This window comes from Carcharodon carcharias, chromosome 19 (assembly GCF_017639515.1).
Source record: "Carcharodon carcharias isolate sCarCar2 chromosome 19, sCarCar2.pri, whole genome shotgun sequence".
NCBI classification, from domain to species: Eukaryota; Metazoa; Chordata; class Chondrichthyes; order Lamniformes; family Lamnidae; genus Carcharodon; species Carcharodon carcharias.
In genome coordinates, this window is record NC_054485.1 from 7,015,226 (window position 1) to 7,034,597 (window position 19,372).

The window sequence follows — 19,372 nt, forward strand, 5'->3', positions numbered from 1 at the left end:
GGGGCGAAGGCGGGAGAATGGGGTTGAGAAGCTTATCAGCCACGATCGAATGGCGGAGCAGACTCGATGGGCCGAATGGCCTAGTTTCTGCCCCTGTGGTCCACGCCCTTTCAGACGCCACCAGACTTGCTGCGATTTTTCAGCATTTCCGGTTGTCACGTTAAGATTTCCGGCAGCCGCTGCGCAGAGAGTTCTCGTTTTAAACATTGACTCACGTGATTTAACAACGTCAAAGGGAAAGGTGGCGTCAGGATATCCACTTAACGTTGCCAGTTTCACATGAACATTGTTTGCCTCGGACGTCCACTGCTGTGTCCTTCCTGAGCACAAACCTTTCCCCGCAGCGATTCTGTTCTCGCCATCGGTCCACCCCCACCCCCCTCACTGCCCTTGACCCCTGGCGTCGCTTCCTGTACCCCCCCCCTTCCCCCACCCCACCGGAAGGGTCTGTTCTGCTCCTTGCTGCTAGCTTTGGCCATGCGGACCTCACCCTGAAGTCCTGGGCTCCATCTGGTGGCAGACGTTGGTCAGTTCAGGGACTCCGGCTGTTACCTGCACTGACCAACTGCTGCAACTAGATGGAGTCTGGTCAACCTGGAAGTGCTGTACCCTGCGTGGTGAGTGTGTATTTTTTTTCTCTGTGTTGTACACTGTCTGGTATTTAGTGGTGTATTTTATTTCGCAAGTTACTTCAGCCAGGAACGCACAGTGCTGCAAAACGCAGGGTACAGCATTTCAGCTTGTACACTCTTTGCCTGGCAAAAACAATGCCTGAGGGAACCTAAGATAAAAGCAAAAATACTGCGGATGCTGGAAATCTAGAACAAAACCAAAAATACCTGGAAAAACTCAGCAGGTCCGACAGCATCTGCGGAGAGGGGCACAGTTGACGTTTCGAGTCTGAATAACCCTTCATCAGAACTAAGTCATATAGAAATGAGATGAAATATAAGCCGGTAGAAGGGGGGTTGGGACATCCCCTTTCCGATCCCCCTTTCTCCAATAAATTATCATTTTTTTTTACAAATATATTTTTCTTTTCCCTCCTATTTTTAAATTTATTTCAATCTATTGTTTCATCTCCATCTTTTAGCCCATTTCGATCCCTTCCCCCCACCCCACCCCCACTAGGGACATCTCCCAATTGCTCATCCTGCTTTCTACCCTTAATGTCCCCATTAGCACCTCCTTTAGCTATTATCACCACCGTCAACACCCCTTTGTCCTTTTGTCTATGACATCTTTGGTAATCTCTTCTTTGCCTCCACCTATCACTGGCCCCCCCTATCGAGCACCCACCCCCATCTAACAGCTTATATTTCATCTCATTTCTATGTCGTAGAGCTGGATAGGGGGCCAGTGATAGGTGGAGGCCAAGGAGAGATTACCAAAGATGTCATAGACAAAAGGACAAAGAGGTGTTGACGGTGGTGATATTATCCAAAGGAGGTGCTAATGGGGACATTAAGGGTAGAAATCAGAACAAGCAAGTGGGAGATGTCCCTAGTGGGGGTGGGGTGGGGGGAAGGGATCGAAATAGGCTAAAAGGTGGAGATAAAACAATGGATGGAAATAGGTTTAAAAATAGGAGGGAAAGGAAAAATATATTTGCAAAAAAATTATAAGTTATTGGAAAAAGGGGGATCAGAAAGGGGATGGAGAGAGCTCATGATCTGAAATTGTTGAACTCAATATTCAGTCCGGAAGGCTGTAACGTGCCTAGTCGGAAGATGAGGTGCTGTTCCTCCAGTTTGCGTTGAGCTTCACTGGAATATTGCAGCAGGCCAAGGACAGACATGTGGGCATGAGAGCAGGGTGGCGTGTTGAAATGGCAAGTGACAGGGAGGTCTGGGTTAGGCTTGCGGACAGACCAAAGGTGTTCCGCAAAGCGGTCACCCAGTCTGCATTTGGTCTCTCCAATGTAGAGGAAACCGCATTGGGATTAACAAATGCAGTAGACTAAATTGAGGGAAGTGCAAGTGAAATGCTGCTTCACTTGAAAGGAGTGTTTGGGCCCTTGGACGGTGAGGAGAGGGGAAGTAAAGGGGCAGGTGTTGCACCTTCTGTGGTTGCATGGGAAGGTGCTGTGGGAGGGGGTTGAGGTGTAATGTTGTTGTAATGCCTTGCTGCATCGTTCCAGTGAAGCTCAACACAAACTGGAGGAACAGCACCTCATCTTCTGACTAGGCACTTTACAGCCTTCCGGACTGAATATTGAGTTCAACAATTTCAGATCATCCCCATCCCTTTTCCGATCCCCCTTTCTCCAATAATTTATAATTTTTTTTTACAAATATATTTTTCTTTTCCCTCCTATTTTTAAATTTATTTCAATCTGTTGTTTCATCTCCACCTTTTAGCCCATTTCAATCCTTTCCCCCCACCCCACCCCCACTAGGGCCATCTCCCAATTGCTTGTCCTGCTTTCTACCCTTAACGTCCCCATTAGCACCTCCTTTAGGTAATATCACCACCGTCAACACCCCTTTGTCCTTTTGTCTGTGACATCTTTGGTAATCTCTTCTTTGCCTCCACCTATCACTGGCCCCCCTATCGAGCACCCACCCCCATCTAACAGCTTATATTTCATCTCATTTCTATATGTCTTAGTTCTGATGAAGAGTCACATGGACTCGAAACGTTAACTGTATCCCTCTCCGCAATCCCGCTCCGCAGATGCTGTCAGACCTGCTGAGTTTTTCCAGGTATTTTTGTTTTTATTCCCGAAGGAACCTAACTCTGGCTTTAACATTGATTCCCATGGGAATTTATGATTCACTTAAACTCATTCCACTTCATGTTGCGATTTTCAGGAACATAAACACAACTTTAAGCGAGGACTGAGTGTATTTGCTTTTTCTGTGTATTATCCTCCTACTCAGGGGCCATCGTACAACAAATAACCAAAGGTGCATCTCCTCAATGCTGCCAGATTATTGAAACGACTTACGTTTTGTCCCCATTTTCAATCCCACACAAGCTGCATTTGATAGATCAACTGGGATCAAGATTTCCAATGTTCTATTTTGAGACAGCTTTATATCCACCTTTTGCTACTGCAACATATGAAATAGCTACGTGTATTAAATTGCGAGGTAGTTCATGCCAAAAAAGATTAACTTTTTCTCTGAAAAAAGATATTGCTCTCTGAAAACTTTATCTTAAAGCAAGTGCAAAGCGCAGCCCACCATCCAGTAATATAGCGTCTGACATAATATGATATTGTTCTAAAAGTTCGAAGGGCATTTTTTAAAAAATCCATTCAGCTCAATTTGTTACCCATTGTTAAGAAATACAATGACCACGTGTAATTTAAGGAATGCAAAAGGAGTAAAGAGTTACTTGACTCACCTTGACTTCTAGTTTCTGGTTAATAGCCAGAGCGGCGTGTTCCAAAGCCTTGATGACAGAGGCATAGGAGTCAGAGAGTTTGGTGTATTTACCAACCAATGCAATGGAGCAATTTTCTAATGTGCGATCATACCTGTTTTTAGTTTTTGCAATTGGAAAGAAAGTAGAACAGTGGTCACAGGAATGGAAGAGCTGAATAAAATGTACAAACTTCACATTTTAATATAAAATAAATCGATCACGTATTGGACCTTCCCAGAGAGGAACTCAACTAATCAATGAGTTTCACTACCAGGCTAAAAAAAAGGGAAGGATTGACATTTATATAGTGCCTTTTGCAACCTCGGGACCTTCCCAAAGCGGTTTACAGCCGATTGAGTGCTTTAAAGTATAGTTACTGTTGTATTATTGGGAATTGTAGCAGTTAATTTGCACATGGCAAGGTCTCACAGGCTGCAATGAGATTAATGACCAGGTTATTGATTTTAGCTATGTCGCTTGAGAGATAAATATTGGTCAAGAAATGAGGAGAACTCCTCTGCTGTATTTTTTTTTGGACTCTCCCCAAGAGATCTTTTTTACATGAAGCTGAGGGGGTTGGTGGGCTTCTCTGAAAGATGCCCTTTTCGACAGTGTAGTTACCCCCACGGGTACCGAACAGGGGTCAGGGAGTTTGGTACGTTTACCACAGGCCAGCCTAGATTTGGAAAATTGGGAACCACATCTTTTTATTCAAATAATGCACACATTCAAACAAAGCCAGTGATGAGAACATTACTGATTCTGCGATGAAGGCAAGTTCATTCACAAGGGCTGGCGGAGAATCTTGGCATGATGCAGATGGACAGGGTAACAAAGCCAAGTATGATTCACTGCATCGGGTGATTGGAATAACAGCATTACAAATTATCTGGCAGCGGATTGTCATGGAGTACAATGCACAAATCGACAGCTCTGGTCCTGTCAAACTGGAAAGAAACCAATCTCAGCTGGAACCATTTCTGAGGAATTCCTTCGCTCCAGAACTCACTTCAAAGCCCAGTTATCAATCACATGCTGCATCCCCCAACTCCCAGTCAGATGAGCACTTGTAACCAACTAAATACTTAGCTGGAGGAGGGAACCTTTTTCTGATTAGACACTTTGCAGCATTCTGGACTCAACACGCAAAGTTCAACAATTTTATTCCCACTTTTTGTTTTAAAATTGGCAATTGGTGGTGGTGATTCTGTTTTACCCATTTAGACTTCCTCGGAACATATCTGCTGTTTCGTTCCTCGTCCCATTCTCATCTCCTTTTTCTGTGAACCATCACCCCCCTTATGCCATTTAATTTCTCTTACTTTCTGCCCTATCACAGATCTCTTTCATTGTTTGCCCCCCCCACTCACCCCCTTTTCTCTGATTTGATGCACCTGCTTAAAAGCAATTACATCTCTAACTTTCTCTTGTCAACCGCTCTCTAAAAGGGATCTTGGCTGGTTTTGCATGCATGTCCTGGGAGAGGCAAATGAACAGGGTTTCAGTGGATCCTATGGATTTCAGTGGATCCTAAGGATTTCAGTCTCTGCTTCCATTAATCAGTTGAAGACAGGCTCCTATTGGAACAAAACTGGTTTAATTCCTTACACAACACAGACAATCGTGAGTGGCCATTATCTGTACTGACTGCCCCATTGGGGCCAATAACCTGCTCGGAGAATAGCACTCGGTCAAATTCACGCGCAGGAGGTGAAAGATTTCTTTTGATATGAGACTACTTCTCATGCTCCGTTTACACATACAAGTCATTGCAACAAGACAGAACTCCCCAAATGGTCACATAAATATCAAAGGGTTGCATTCTAAACTGGAAAGGGAGTTTTGGAAAAATTGGTTATGCTGAGCTCAGGGGAGAATTTAGCCTACCACTGAAAGTACCAGATTTCCACCAATTTAACTTTGTAATTTATAGCTGAACCCAAGTATTTGGTCTGTTAGTATTATACTGTTTTGCCAATTGAATAGATCAGTGGGCAAGTTGTTCTATAATCCTACAGCTCCATCATTACAACCCCATCCCAGTGAGCATCCAGGCAAGATTAAGTTTCAATTCACAATGAAGTTTGCTTATTGAGTCTTCCTTTTGCAGTGAGCAGAAATAAATAGGAACACAGGAACCTGAGGAGGCCATTCAACCCTTTGAGCATGTTCTGCCATTCAATTATATCATGGCTGACCTGTAACTTAACTCTGTATACCCACTTTCATCCCATATCCCTTCATGGCTTTGATAACCAATCTCCGCTTAAAATTCTCAATCTAGCATCAATTGCCCTTTGTGGAAGAGAGGCCCAAACTTTTACTCCCCTTTGCCTGTGTTTCCTAGTTTCATTCTTGAAAGGCCTTTAACTTTTTGACTATGTCCCCCTATTCCTAGACTCCCCAGCCAGTGGAAATAGATTCTCTCTCTCTCTCTACCCTTAATATCTTGAAAACTTTGATCAAATTCCATTCAGCACAATCCTAGTTTATTTAATCTATTCTTGTAGTCTAACTCTCGGAGTCTGGAGGCCATTCTGGTAAACTGATGCTGCCCTGATTCCAAGGCCAACAGGTCCTTCCTAAGTTGTGGTATACTTAGTGGCCTAAATTGTAACTATTCAGAATCCAGGTCTCCACCAGCATCAACCCTCAGATAGATAAAACACAAGAAATATGAAAAGATCAAAAGGTACTAATAGCGAGATTAGGCCATCAAGTAACAAATATTAAAAAGCACTCATTGTGTACCTAACCAACAAAAATAGTTTTCCCTTGAAACCTTAACAATCACTAGTTATTGTATTAATTACATTGAGTTCTCTTTGCAGGTGAGCTACAGGTTAAATTCCTTCTCTTGAATTCTGCTCATCTTATACATGATTAAAAGGCAAATTAATTAGCCTTGGACATGTCAAAGTATTGTAAACATATCAGAAGGTGAAACTTTACACAATCAACCCCTGGATTCCTGCACCCAGCACACAAACTGAGAAATGATGAATTCATTTATTATCATGAGGAAATTAGGCCTGTTACTATCTAAAATTAAAGCATCCTTTGATAGTAAATGGTTAGACGGACAGAGAGTGTTACCATACCTATCCGCCATCTCTTTCCACTTGTTTAGTAGTCTTCTAGGCTTAGCTTCAAATTGGAGGTTGAGCCGATCCTTAAAATACCCCACCACACCTTCCGCTTCAAGTAACAAGGGGACTCGGTAGAGGGAACAAACATCATACACACAAATGACCTGAAATCAAACAGAGCTATTTAAGGTAATTAAAGAGAAACGCCACTGTAAGTAAATACCATGCACGTGTATCCCTAATTATTCTAGGAAATGGGTAACCACAGGAAGAGTTGGAAAAGTAACGTTAGAAAGTCACAGGCAGGAGAAGCAGCTCCATCAGCTCTTACATCACTACCTAAACATTTCGAAACAGCCTTTTCAAAAAATGATGGAAGGAGAATTTGTTTTACAATCTATATTAATCTTCAGATTGATTATATCGAGAAAATTAAAGAACTTTTCAGGCACAACGTCTTGATAGATTTTTCTACAATTTGTTCTGCCCTTTATTAGATTCCCCTTCCTCTGAACTGCCGCACAGGTTCTGCCAGTATTGTTGTAAAATCACCAACTAGGAGGTACATGATCTGAAGGATGGTGCCAGGAATGCGTGGGTATACATATCAGAGCAGGATTGATGGGCTAGGGCTCTTTTCTCTTGAAAACACGCCTGAGGGATGACCTAATAAAGGTCTTTAAAATGGTGAAAGGTTTTGATTGGGTGGATAAAGAGAGAATGTTTCCTCTTGTGAGGAAGAGCAGAACTCGAAACCATCAATATAAGATAGTCACCAGGAACTTGTAAAAATTAATTTACAGGATGTGGGCGTCGCTGGCTGGGCCAGCATTTAATGCCTATCTCTAATTGCCCTTGAGAAGGTGGTGGTGAGCTGCCTTTTTGAACCGCTGGAGTCCATGTGGTGTAGGTACACCCACAGTGCTGTTAGGGAGGGAGTTCCAGGATTTTGACTCACCGACGGTGAAGGAACGGCGATATATTTCCAAGTCAGGATGATAAGTGGCTTGGAAGGGAACTTCCCAGTTGGCGGTGTTCCCATGTGTCTTTTGCCCTTGTCCTTCTAGATTGTGGCAGTTGTGGATTTGGAAGGTGCTGCTGAAGGGGCCTTGGTGAGTTCCAGCAGTGAATCTTGTAGATGGTACACACTGCTGATACTGTGCATTGGTGGTGGAGGGATTGAATATTTGTGGATGTGGTGCCAATCAAATGGGCTGCTTTGTCCTGGATGGCATCAAGCTTCTTGAGTGTTGTGGGAGCTGCACTTGTCCAGGCAAGTGGAGAGTATTCCATCACACTCCTGACTTGTGCCTTGTAGATAGGTGGACAGGCTCTTGTAGCCACAGTATTTATATGGCTAGTCCTTTTCAGCTTTGGGTCAATGGTAACCCCCAGGATGTTGATCCAATAGGGAATTCAGAAGAAGCTCCTTTACCCAGAGTGACGAGAATGTAGAATTTGTTACCACTGGAAGAGTTGAAGCGAATAGTCTAGATGCATTTAAGAAGAAGCTAGACAAGCGACTGAGGAGTAAGGAAATAGGTGGTTACGCTGGTAGATTTAGAAGACAAAAGATGGGAGGAGGCTCGAGTGGAACATAAATGTTGACGTGGATGAGTTGGGCCAAATGGCCAGTTTTTGTGCTGTACATCCTTCGTAATCCTATGTAAAAGCAACTCAGGTGAGTCGCAAATAAAAGCTAAATACGGTGGATGCTGGAACTCTGAAACAAAAGCAAAAAGTGCTGGAAAAACTCAGCAGGTCTGGCAGCATCTGAGGAGAGAGAAACAGAGTTAACGTTTCGAGTCCAATGTGACTCTTCTTCAACAGGTTAAATCATGGTTTGATTTCTTTCCTGGTGGGTCCTCACTCTGCTGCTGCTCCAAACATAGTTAAGATTGAAAGAAACTTTATGAAATTAAGCATTCCATCACTAGTTAGAATGTGCCCATTAATCAGTGGCACCTCTACTTCTTGATACAGCAACTGTGCGCCAATATTTTTAAAATAAATAAAAACCAAAACAAAAATTTTAACAAATGCTCATGCATCTTGATGGCGTCCTTTTACTCTTGTATAAAGTGTTCTGGAATTTTTCCACTTCAAAAATGCCAAATATATAATGAGCAGGATTTTGCCGTTGGCGAGAAGGGGGCGGGGCCTGCTTGCCGATGTGTAAAATGACGCGGGATGATGTTGGGCGGAAATGTCACCCCGCCCCATTTAAATTTTCAGGTAGGCGGGGGCGGCAAAATCAGCTGTGGGCCCACCGACCTGTCAATGGCCAATTGAGGCCACTGACAGGATCAATTAACCAATTAAAGGACCTGCCCGTCCAACCTTAAGGCTGGCGGACAGGCCAGGAGCCCCGGTGGGCAATAGAGAAAACACGAAACCTCATCCAGCGGCGGGATAAGGTTTCATGCAGGGTTTTAAAAATTATAATAAAGTTGTTCTGTAAATTATGAACATGTCCCAACCCGTGACATTGTCACGAGGGGTACATGTAAGGGATTTTTTTTTTCTATTTTTAATATTTTCCAAAATCCAGGCGCTCTCCCTGAGGCTGCAGTTAGCCTCAGGGAGGTGTGCACTCTGTCGTGCGCATGCGTGAAAGAGCGCACTCTCGCTTTTAGGGAATCCACCCCCCCCCCCCGCTCCGCACAGGGAGCGCATAGCACTTCCCGTTGGACCTCACACTGGGCGGGCCTTAATTGGCCCACCCATGTAAAATGGCGGCAGGTCCCCCTTCTCCAGTGGGGATCGGCTCCCTGCCCACCGGAGACTGGGTCAAGCCCACCCACCCGACAGGCAGAGAATTCTGCCCAAAGTGTGTATATTTATATATATATATATAGCTCCTTTACTGTAGCAAAAACCTCCCAAGGCACTTCACAGGAACACTGTCAAACTAAACATATACACGTGTTGCTACGGTTATTGACTTTCAGATGACTTTTGAACTGCCCTCTTTTCTGGTTTGACTTTTCTGTAGTATCATCAGGTTTAAACAATGGTTACTTGACATTCATTTGTCTAATGGTGAATAACAGTAACAATGCTGCTCACCCAATGTAAACATCAGTGTCCTTCTATAGGCTGCCATAATAAATACAACGCTGGCTCTATAAGCAACACGCTGCTATAAAGAAAAAAAGATGCTGGCGTTCTCACTTCCACACACTTAAATCCTATGGGGGCAGTAGCACAGTGTTAATGTTACTGGATTAATAATCCAGAGGCCTGGATAAATACTCCCAGGCATGAGCTCAAATTCCTCCACAGGAAGGATTTAAATTCAATTCATTGACAATTGTGGGATAAAATGGCAGTCACATTAATAAAGATCATGAAACGACCTGAATTTTTATAAAAACCCATCTGGTTCACTAATGCCCTTCATGACAGGAAACCTGCCATCCTTACCTGGTCTGGTCTACACGCGACTCCAGATCCACGGTGATGTGGTTAACTCTCAACCGCCCCTCTGAAATAGCCCAGTGAGTCTCTCAGTTCTAGGTGGCTCACCGCTACTACCTGCTCAAGGGCATTTAGGGATGGGCAATTAACGCTGGCCTTGCCAGTGACCTTCACATCCCAAGAACTAATAAAAAGATGCTGCGCTGGCAGTTTAGAGTGTTGAATCGCTAAAGAGCTTTGGCACTAGTGACAGAGAAGCATGAGTCAATTCTCTGTGCCTAGATGGTGTTGAGCATAAACACAATCTCAATGCTTTATCTCCCAATAGGACACATCCTACCGTACTACAGCATCTTGCTTATAATACCCACTGTTAACTTCCTGCATTCAGGGAGAAAGGAGAATGCAAGAAGTTGATTGTTAAAATATTAAGGTTTAATGAACCAGCCTCAAAAAGTGACATCGTTCTAAATAGTATGATTACTGTAGCACAGTCACTAAACTGTTGGGAGATACTCAGCAAGTTAGGCAACACCTATGGAGAGGAAAACAAGAATTAATGTTTTAGGCCAATGAGTTTAGCACCAGGAAAACGGTCATCAGCCTGAAACGTTAACTCTGCCTCTCTCTCCATAGATGCTGCCTGACATGCTGAGTAGTTCCATCATTTTCTGTCTTTATTTCAGATTTTCAGAATCCGCAGCTTTTGATGTTTCTCCACCCTCCCCTTGCCAACAATTAAATAATGCCCGCTTTTAATTTTACCTGTTCAGGTTCTACATGGCAGAACATAGAGATTTTTTCTTTTACAGACTTCTCCATGGGAGTTGTACACCGGCAGACAATCTATAGAGACAGTTAAAGGCAACAATAGAAACTCTGTTTATTAAAAGGGCAGATACACCTTGAACAAACTATCTTACAAAAGAGAATTAGTGCTGTTATCACTGATGTATCTGTGTGGTGGGATAGGGGTTAGCAAGTCAACAGGGAGTATTTATTCTTTTGGTGTTAATGCTGATTAGCTGATGAAATACAGTAAAGGTCTTTTGAACTTTTATTGGTAGAGAGTACTTTACTATGGGAAGGTCCCATGCAGCAGATTGCTTGATGCTATCACTGTATAATCAGAAATAAGACCATAAGACATAGGAGCAGAAATTAGGCCATTCGGCCCATCGAGTCTGCTCCTCCATTCAATCATGGCTGATAAGTTTCTCATTCTCCTGCCTTCTCCCCATAACCTTTGACCCCCTTACCAATCAAGAACCTATCTATCTCGGTCTTAAATACACTCAATGACCTGGCCTCCACAACCTTCTGTGGCAATGAATTCCATAGATTCACCACTCTCTGGCTAAAGAAGTTTCTCCTCATCTCTGTTCTAAAAGGTCTTCCCTTTACTCTGAGGCTGTGCCCTCGGGTCCTAGTCTCTCCTACTAATGGTAACATCTTCCCCACGTCCACTCTATCCAGGCCTTTCAGTTTCAGACAGATGTTGGCCACCTCCAGCACAGACATCCTTCAACTTAATCACAAAAAAAATGCAAACACCTAAAAGCAGCAAAATGGAACAAATCAAACCGAGGACAGTTTGGTATTTTGGATGAACGAATTGTGTAACTTACACAGTAATATGTTACTTCAGAAGTAATATTTTCTAAATCACTGTGATTCTGAGGTTATTTCTCTATGCATATCATGAACAGAAAAGTTTTAGCTCCCACACAACCCGCGGACTGAATCCTATTGCTACAAATTTAACATCAGCAGCCCAGGGTAATTAAAAAAAAATGTAGTTTTGTTGTGGTGTGGTAATTTTTTGGGATGGTCACAGGTTCATCCATAAAACTGGCAAAGTTCAAAGGAATCACAGTGATGAATAAAGACAAGTCACATTTTGTATGGAAGTTTATTTGCTTTATTACACTTGTTTTTCCTGCATATCTCTTTCCCTTCGACTACTGCCTCTCACCGCCCTCACTTATTTTATTCATTCACGGGATGTGGGCGTCACTGGCTGGGCCAGCATTTATTGCCCATCCCGAATTTCCCTTGAGAAGGTGGTGGTGAGCTGCCTTCTTGAACCGCTGCAGTCCATGTGGTGTAGGTACACCCACAGTGCTGTTAGGGAGGGAGTTTCAGGATTTTGACCCAGTGACAGTGAAGGAACGGCGATATATTTCCAAGTCAGGATGGTGAGTGGCTTGGAGGGGAAATTCGAGCCCAACTATCTGCTGCCCTTGTCCTTCTAGGTGGCAGTTGTTGTGGAAGGCGCTGTCGAAGGAGCCTTGGTGAATTCCTGCAGTGCATCTTGTAGATGGTACACACTGCTGCTACTGTGCATCGGTGGTGGAGGGAATGAATGTTTGTGGATGGGGTGCCAATCAAGTGAGCTGCTTTGTCCTGGACAGTGTCAAGCTTCTTGAGTGTTGTGGGAGCTGCACTCATCCAGGCAAGTGGGGAGTATTCCACCACACCTCGACTTGTGCTTTGTAGATGTTGGAAAGGCTTTGGGGAGTCAAGTTTGTTATTCGTCGCAGGACCTCTGACCTATTGTTGTAGCCACTGTGCTTATATGGCTAGTCCAGTTTAGTTTCTGATTAATGGTAACCTCACAGGACATTGATAGTGGGGGATTCAGTGATTGTGACGCCATTGAACATCAAGGGGTAATGGTTAGATTCTCTCCTGTTGGTGATGGTCATTGCCTGACACTTGTGAGGCGCAAATGTTACTTGCTATTTGTCAGCCCAAGCCTGGATATTGTCCAGGTCTTGCTACATGTGGACATGGACTTCTTCAGTGTCTGAGGAGTCGCGAATGATGCTGAACATTGGGCAATCACTTATCTGCTTGTATGTCTCCTTTTCTCATCCATACCTCTCATGCACACCTACACCTTCTTTGTATGTACTCCCCTGTGTCTCTTCTCTCAACTTTGTATCTCTCTCACAGCTTCAATTTGGCCTGTCTCGGCCCCCTCCTTTTGTGCCTCTTTTTCTTTCCCCGTTTCTTTCTCATACCTTTTCATTTGCCTTTCCTCACACTCCAGTTTTTAACCTTTCTCCTGCTTGTCTCTGAAAACTACCACATTATCACTTGGAAATAGCCGAAATCAACACATTTGCAGGTTGGGAGAGACAGAGCATTGTCTGCTCTACTGTTCAAGGTGAGAGCCTGCTGCAGCTGATACAAACTGTAGCCAACAGGGAGTGGCCTGACCTCTGCTTGTTTTCCTTTTACTATAGTAAAATCATAGGATTTATGACAAAGGTACAGTCTTCATTGTGAGTCAGCGAACAGCTCATTTTTCTCTGTAACAACTCAGACAACTGGGTTTCATACAGCACAATACTGAACTCCAATAACTTTGAAAATGGTTAACCTACTTTTCGATTGGTAAGGTCACAAATGATAGTCAAGGAGTTGATAATTTGCCAGCGACTGAACTAGCATTTCCAAAACTAAAGCTTGCAATTTTGTAATAACCTTGACTCAGCCTGAGCAGTGATTGACTCCCAACTGCATTAGGTAAACTGCTTAAAGCAGAATATTACTTCCCACTTACTAAATCTGGTGACAGTCCTAGTCCGCGAAGCTCCCGAACACTGTTTTGTGTTGGCTTTGTTTTTTGCTCTCCTGTTGTACTTGGCTGAAACAGATAATTAAGTGGTTTGAGTGTGTTTTATGCTGCCCAGAGTAGAGTCAAGAACGTACATGCTAAGTGAACAAGAGCCTGGTATTGTTGGAAGTTGTGACAATAGAAAGCATTAATTTTCTCATTTGACACTGAAAATAACCAACGTGGACTGAGCAAGTTTTGCAACCCCTTGAACAAGTCATCACGATCAGATAACTATGGATAACACTGCCCTTTGTGCTTCAAAACACAGAGAACAGCCACATCATTTCATTACGCACAAAGTGTATTAGGGCAAGTATTACCCTCAGCCATCCAAATCCCTGACTTAATTACTGGTTTCTGATGAATTAGCTCATGCAGGCGTGAGGGTGTGCCAACTGAGCTCAGAATCACAGTCACTACTGCCGTGTTCATGTAGGACAATCCAGCGAGTCCCACTGCCCACTCTATTCCAGCGGCACTGCAAGTTTATTTCCCTCAAGAACCCATCCAATTCAGGAGTGGAAGATATCATTTAGGCTTCCGGCTCTTGGTAAGAAATGAAGAAACAGCAGCAGGAGTAGGCTATATGACCCATCGAGCCTGCTCTGCCATTCAATACTCTCACAGCTGATCTACAGCCTCAACTCCACTTTCCCGCCTGCTTCCCATAGCCCTTGATTCCCGGAGATCAACAAATCCATCTAGCTCAGCTTTAAATATATTCAATGATGGAGCATCCAGAACCCTCTGGGGTAGAGAATTCCAAGATTCAAAATCAACTCCCAGTAGAAGCATCCATGGAGAGGAACAGGTAAATAGTGATATTCCCAATGGACAAGTACAACACTGGTATACATGATGCATGACTGCTTAGAATTGGTTCTGGTGCACCATCAACACCTGTGGAATTTTACCTCAGCATGACCAGCAGCGTATAAAAATTCCTTGACACTGGCTGTAGCATCATGACTGGACACTTCGCAGCCACATAATCTCCTGGGAGAGGTCAAAAAAATTAAAAAACTAGAAGAGAAACAATTCAGGAAAGGACACAAGAGGGAAACATAATTGGAAAAAACGTGCAATTTGTACTTTCATAGAACCATAGAATGGTTACAGCACTGAAGGAAGCCATTCGGCCTATTGTATTTGTGCTGGCCCTCTGAAGGAGCAATTTACCTAATTTCAATCCCCTTTCTTTTCCCGCTGGCCCTACAAATCTTCCCTTTTCAGATAATGATCAAATTCCCTTTTGAAAGCCTCAGCTGACCCTGCCTCCATCGCACTCTCAGGCAGTGCTTTCCTGTTCAGTGTTTTAGTCGAATTTCATACTTTACTTGCATTGGAGAAGCTCTAGTACTAGATTAGGGAGGAGGTAGGGCATGTAATACCCACTGCACTTTTATGCACCTAATGACCATACCTGTATCAAAGGGGCATTGCCAGGAACCTGGAAGCAGAAAGCCCACTCTCAGTCAGTCAGGGCCAGTGTGCAGGAAGGAAAAGAACAGTTATAATTACACTGGAAAAACAAAAACTCTTTTCCCAGCACATCAAACCTTTCCTACAGGAAAACAGATTGGGAGGAATTTTGCTTTTGAAATAGTAAGGTTAACAGTGCTCACTGTTAGTTATGTACGAGTCGGACACCAACTTCTAGCAACCACGCAGCTAAGTGTAAAAATATTGAAGATGCTGCCCAAGATGTGCTGCTCTTCCAAAACCTACGCGAAAAAGGCATTGTACCATTTGGCTCCCCATTCAACTGAACAGCAGAAATTTCCTGCACTGGCTTCATAGATCTGGACTAAGATCACCACAAAACTTGGGGTTTGTCTGTTCCAGTCTAAGGATCTTTTTAAGTCATGCTAAGTCTTAATTAACTACCAAAAATTACTCTGGCATTGAATATTAACTTTTCCAATTGTGGAGTCTCATCCCTTCTGCTTTTTAATATTGTTGAAGACTTTTAAAAATAGTCAATAACATTCACTTTTTCTTTGTCTCTTGCTCTCTTAATACAATCTTTCTTTCCCTCTCTTTATTTTGCTTTCTGTATCTGATTTTACACTGAATTCACTATTCTAATGAACACTTCCTGGTTCAGACCCTGCGCTGCTCGTTAACAACTCTTCAATCTGATTAGTTAAGGATATCCACAGTTGCCTGCCTTGGTCACATAGCTCCCAGGTAGCCTGTAGAGGATGCTGCACCTTATGGGTCGTTGGCAGACAGCAGAAGTTCATAGAAAGGCTCTAGGCAGCTACCTGTCCAAAGCCATTCAGAGCAAAATTCAGCCCGTAACAATACACAGACCCTCCCCAAGACTCAAATATCAGCATTCAATATCAGAAATGTTGCATTCAACCTTGAGAAAGACCCAGACACAGCACGCATACTAAAGTAGAGTCACAATCCGGGAACTCACCTGAGGAACTAAACTGACATGAATATTGCAGAAATTCTCTCTTTTGGCTTTAAACTGGAATTGCCGGAATGCTTCAATGAAAGGCATGCTTTCAATGTCTCCCACAGTACCACCCAGCTACGGACAGAAAAGATGTTGTTAGGAGAGTCACATATATTTACAAATCAAGAGGCACACATTTTAACCAAGTCTGCATCAGTTGCTGGCCTAGTTAGGACCAGAAGCCTATTGCTGTTATCTGCAAGTCCTTTTTGTTTTGTAAGCATTCCATCTGCAAGACCTCTCTGTACTTCTCCAATCCCCATTCCCTGACCAATAGGACCCATTCTCAGGCCTCTGCCGATTCCACCCTTTGAAGAGCAGATAAGAACGAGAAGCCTTTGAAAACAACTCTGACTTATTTTCCTCTCAGTTTGCAGAAAAGCACATGGCACCTGCCAACCTGACCATACGCTGCGGGACTAGCGAGAACATCGCCCTTCCCTTCCCTAGGCTTCACATTGAGTCTGTAGAGAGGCCACTGCCCCCCCTCCCCTAGGCTGTACGCGGTGAGTCGAGAGAGACCATTGCCCTCTTCCCCCAATCCTCTATATGCTCAATACCGTAATGGGACTCAAGTGCCTCACAGCTACTTGACGGGGAAGAGAATATGAGGCAGGATTCCTGCTCGTATTCCATCCATCGCTGCTGAAAACTGTACACCTACGGATGATGGATGGGACATTGTGGGCAAGCTGTGGAAGGCATCACTGCCAATCACCGTCTGGGTTTGCAAAGGGTTGCTATTTGGACGAGGGCCCACAGTGCTGATGACGTAAGTACAATTGCACTTACAAGCAGCTGCTGTACACCAGGAGGAGGTGCCTGGGGTGGGGGGTAGAAGGTGGGAGGGAAACTATAATTCACTCACTGAAATTACCTTTCTGTAAACATCAACTTTATAATAATTTCTAGCTCTGATGTTTGAAGCCAGTTCACAATTACCCATCCTGGATCAGTCGGTGGCACCCTCGCCTCGGAGTCAGAAGACTGCTGAGTCAAGTTCCACTCCAGCACAAATTAGGACGCTTCAGTGCAATACTGAGGGAGTGCTGCATTGATGGAGGGGCTGCATTTCGGAGAAGATATGTCCCTCTTCAGGATGATTAAAAGATACCACAGCACTAGTCAAACAGCAGGAAATTCTCCTGGAATTCAGGTCAGCATTCCTCCCACAACCCTCAAAAGTACAATGAGCAAGTTATTCTTGTTGTTTGTGTGGCCTTTCAGTATGCAAATTGCCTGAACAATACTTCAAAAGGAGCAACTGACCAGTCACGAAGCATTTTGCAACACCCTGAGTATTGGTGAACGCTACAGGATGCAAAATTTGTACTTTTTTTTTACCTCGATAACACACACTTCAGGCTCTACCCCATCACTATCAACTGGAATGCGTGCCTGCCGCACTACCCATTCCTGAATGGCATCCGTGATGTGTGGAACCACTACAAGAAGACAACAAACATCAGCATTAGTCACATAAACTGTTTCACGATGTACCAAATCACTTACTGCTTTCCTCACCGAACACATGTTCAATCGGTCTGCCCATTCGGTAAAATCGCAAAAAGCAAAAATACGCCTAATTAGAAAAGAAAACTGCAGCCAGCAGCATCGTTTTATTGTTTAAGAATGGTACGGTGAAAAGTTCCTTCAGTGTCAAAAGGTTCCCCAAGGTCCATTTCTGTTGCCTTAACAGAAGTGTAACTGGGAGTCGGATTAATTAGGGCTTTTAGGAATTATTATGGCAGTAATTTGTAGATCTATGTATGTGCTTAAAATCTTTCTTTCATTAATAAATGTTTAATTTAGTTTTGTAAAAAAAACCAAGTCTTGGTGGCTGATACAATAGGGGTTACAGAAAATGAATAGCACCTCAAAGTTCAGTCGAGAACCTGAGATGATTGAATGGCAGAGCAGACTCGATGGGCTGATTGGCCTAATTTCTCCTCCTATGTCTTATCAGCTTTTGAGCACGCACTCACTTCAACACTAACATTGCAAACTTCCACCTGCATAAAACCACCCAATACCACCCCTGCTTCAGCTCATTTGTTGCTGCAAACCTCATCTATGTCCTTATTGCCGCTAGACCTGTCTGTTCCATATACTTCTGGCTGGCTTCCCATTTTCCACCCTCAATAAACTAGAGGCCATCCAAAACTCAGTTGCCCATGCCTCAACTTGCACTAAGTTCTGTTCCCCTATCGCCCTGTGCTTGCTGACCCACACTAGTTCCCAGTTAAGCAATGCCTTGATTTTAAAACGCTCATTCTTGTACTCAAATCCCTCCGTGGCCTTGCCCCTCCCAATCCCCATAACCTCCTCCTACCCCAAATCCCTCCTTGATATCCACACGCCTCTGATTCTGACCTCTTGCACGACCCAGATTTTAGTGGCTCCATCATTGACAGCCCTGCCTTCAGCAGCCTGGGCCTTAAGCTCTGGACTTCCCTCTCCCTCCTCCTTTAAAACATTCCTTAAAACCTATCTCTTTGTACAGGCTTTTGGTCATCTGCACCAACACTTGAGGTCAAGTTATATTTGCTAGTTAAACATCGCTAGACGTTTCACTGGAGCGCTATGTTTAAAGGTGCTATATAAGAGTAAGTTGCTGTTATGGGATGAGAAGCTTTTTGTTAATTGTTGTTATGACCCTAGACCAGGCCCCCAAGTTTGAGGTGAGATCCGGTTAGGGACCTATAATGTTTTGTTTAAAGTAGGCAAAGGTTGATGTTCAAGACACTTGCTAAGAGAATAAAGCCACAGGATTCCATTTTGAACAATCATACAATGTCAATAAGATAAAACGATTTACAAGATCCATCTTATACTCTAACATTCAGGGTTAATATGAGGTATGTGTGAATTAACAGTTAAACTGTGGTCCAACATACCACACTGTAAAATAAATAGCAATTTCTCAGCAAAAAACCTGAGATGTCAGTAAACACTGTGTCAACCAATCTTGTTGAAGCTCTGTCTCCCTCACGAGTGGCTCCAAACTTTTCACATTCCAAGATGAAGCCTCTGAATTCCCTCAAAGCCGCTTCAACTCACTCAAGAACTGCACAACTCGTAGGGTTTCGATATCATCTCCCAAGACTCCGTTCCCCTGGATTTCCGGGTCTGCGCTTTAGCATCTACTCACTGGCGCAATTTCAGCTCTTTAACGGCCAACTAGTTTCATTGGGCTGGCACCGACCCTGGATTTCACCAAACTCCAATCTCCCCAGCTACACCAAGCTATAAACGGCTCCCAGGGCTTCTTCTGAGCCCTAACCCCTTCCAGCTCAGAGTCTGTGACCTTCTGCCACCTTCTCAGCTTCTCAAGGCTTCTCCTGAGCATTATCTGCACAGAGCTATCAAACGACTCCTGAGAGGTCTCCTGAC

At 43.7% G+C, this 19,372-nt stretch overlaps 1 protein-coding gene across 9 annotated transcripts in view; it reads right to left on the reverse strand.

Annotated features, from left to right (window-relative positions):
• LOC121291579 (CTP synthase 1) overlaps positions 1-19,372 on the reverse strand; it is a 116,580-nt gene that overhangs the window by 85,851 nt on the left and 11,357 nt on the right. For all 9 annotated transcript variants that reach the window (XM_041212977.1, XM_041212979.1, XM_041212976.1 and 6 more), the window contains exons 4-9: positions 17,324-17,424; positions 15,938-16,054; positions 13,453-13,536; positions 10,647-10,727; positions 6,474-6,625; positions 3,352-3,484 (exon numbers count right to left, since the gene is read on the reverse strand). In XM_041212977.1, the coding sequence (XP_041068911.1) occupies positions 3,352-3,484; positions 6,474-6,625; positions 10,647-10,727; positions 13,453-13,536; positions 15,938-16,054; positions 17,324-17,424 (668 nt within the window). The remainder of the gene's footprint in view (positions 1-3,351; positions 3,485-6,473; positions 6,626-10,646; positions 10,728-13,452; positions 13,537-15,937; positions 16,055-17,323; positions 17,425-19,372) is intronic.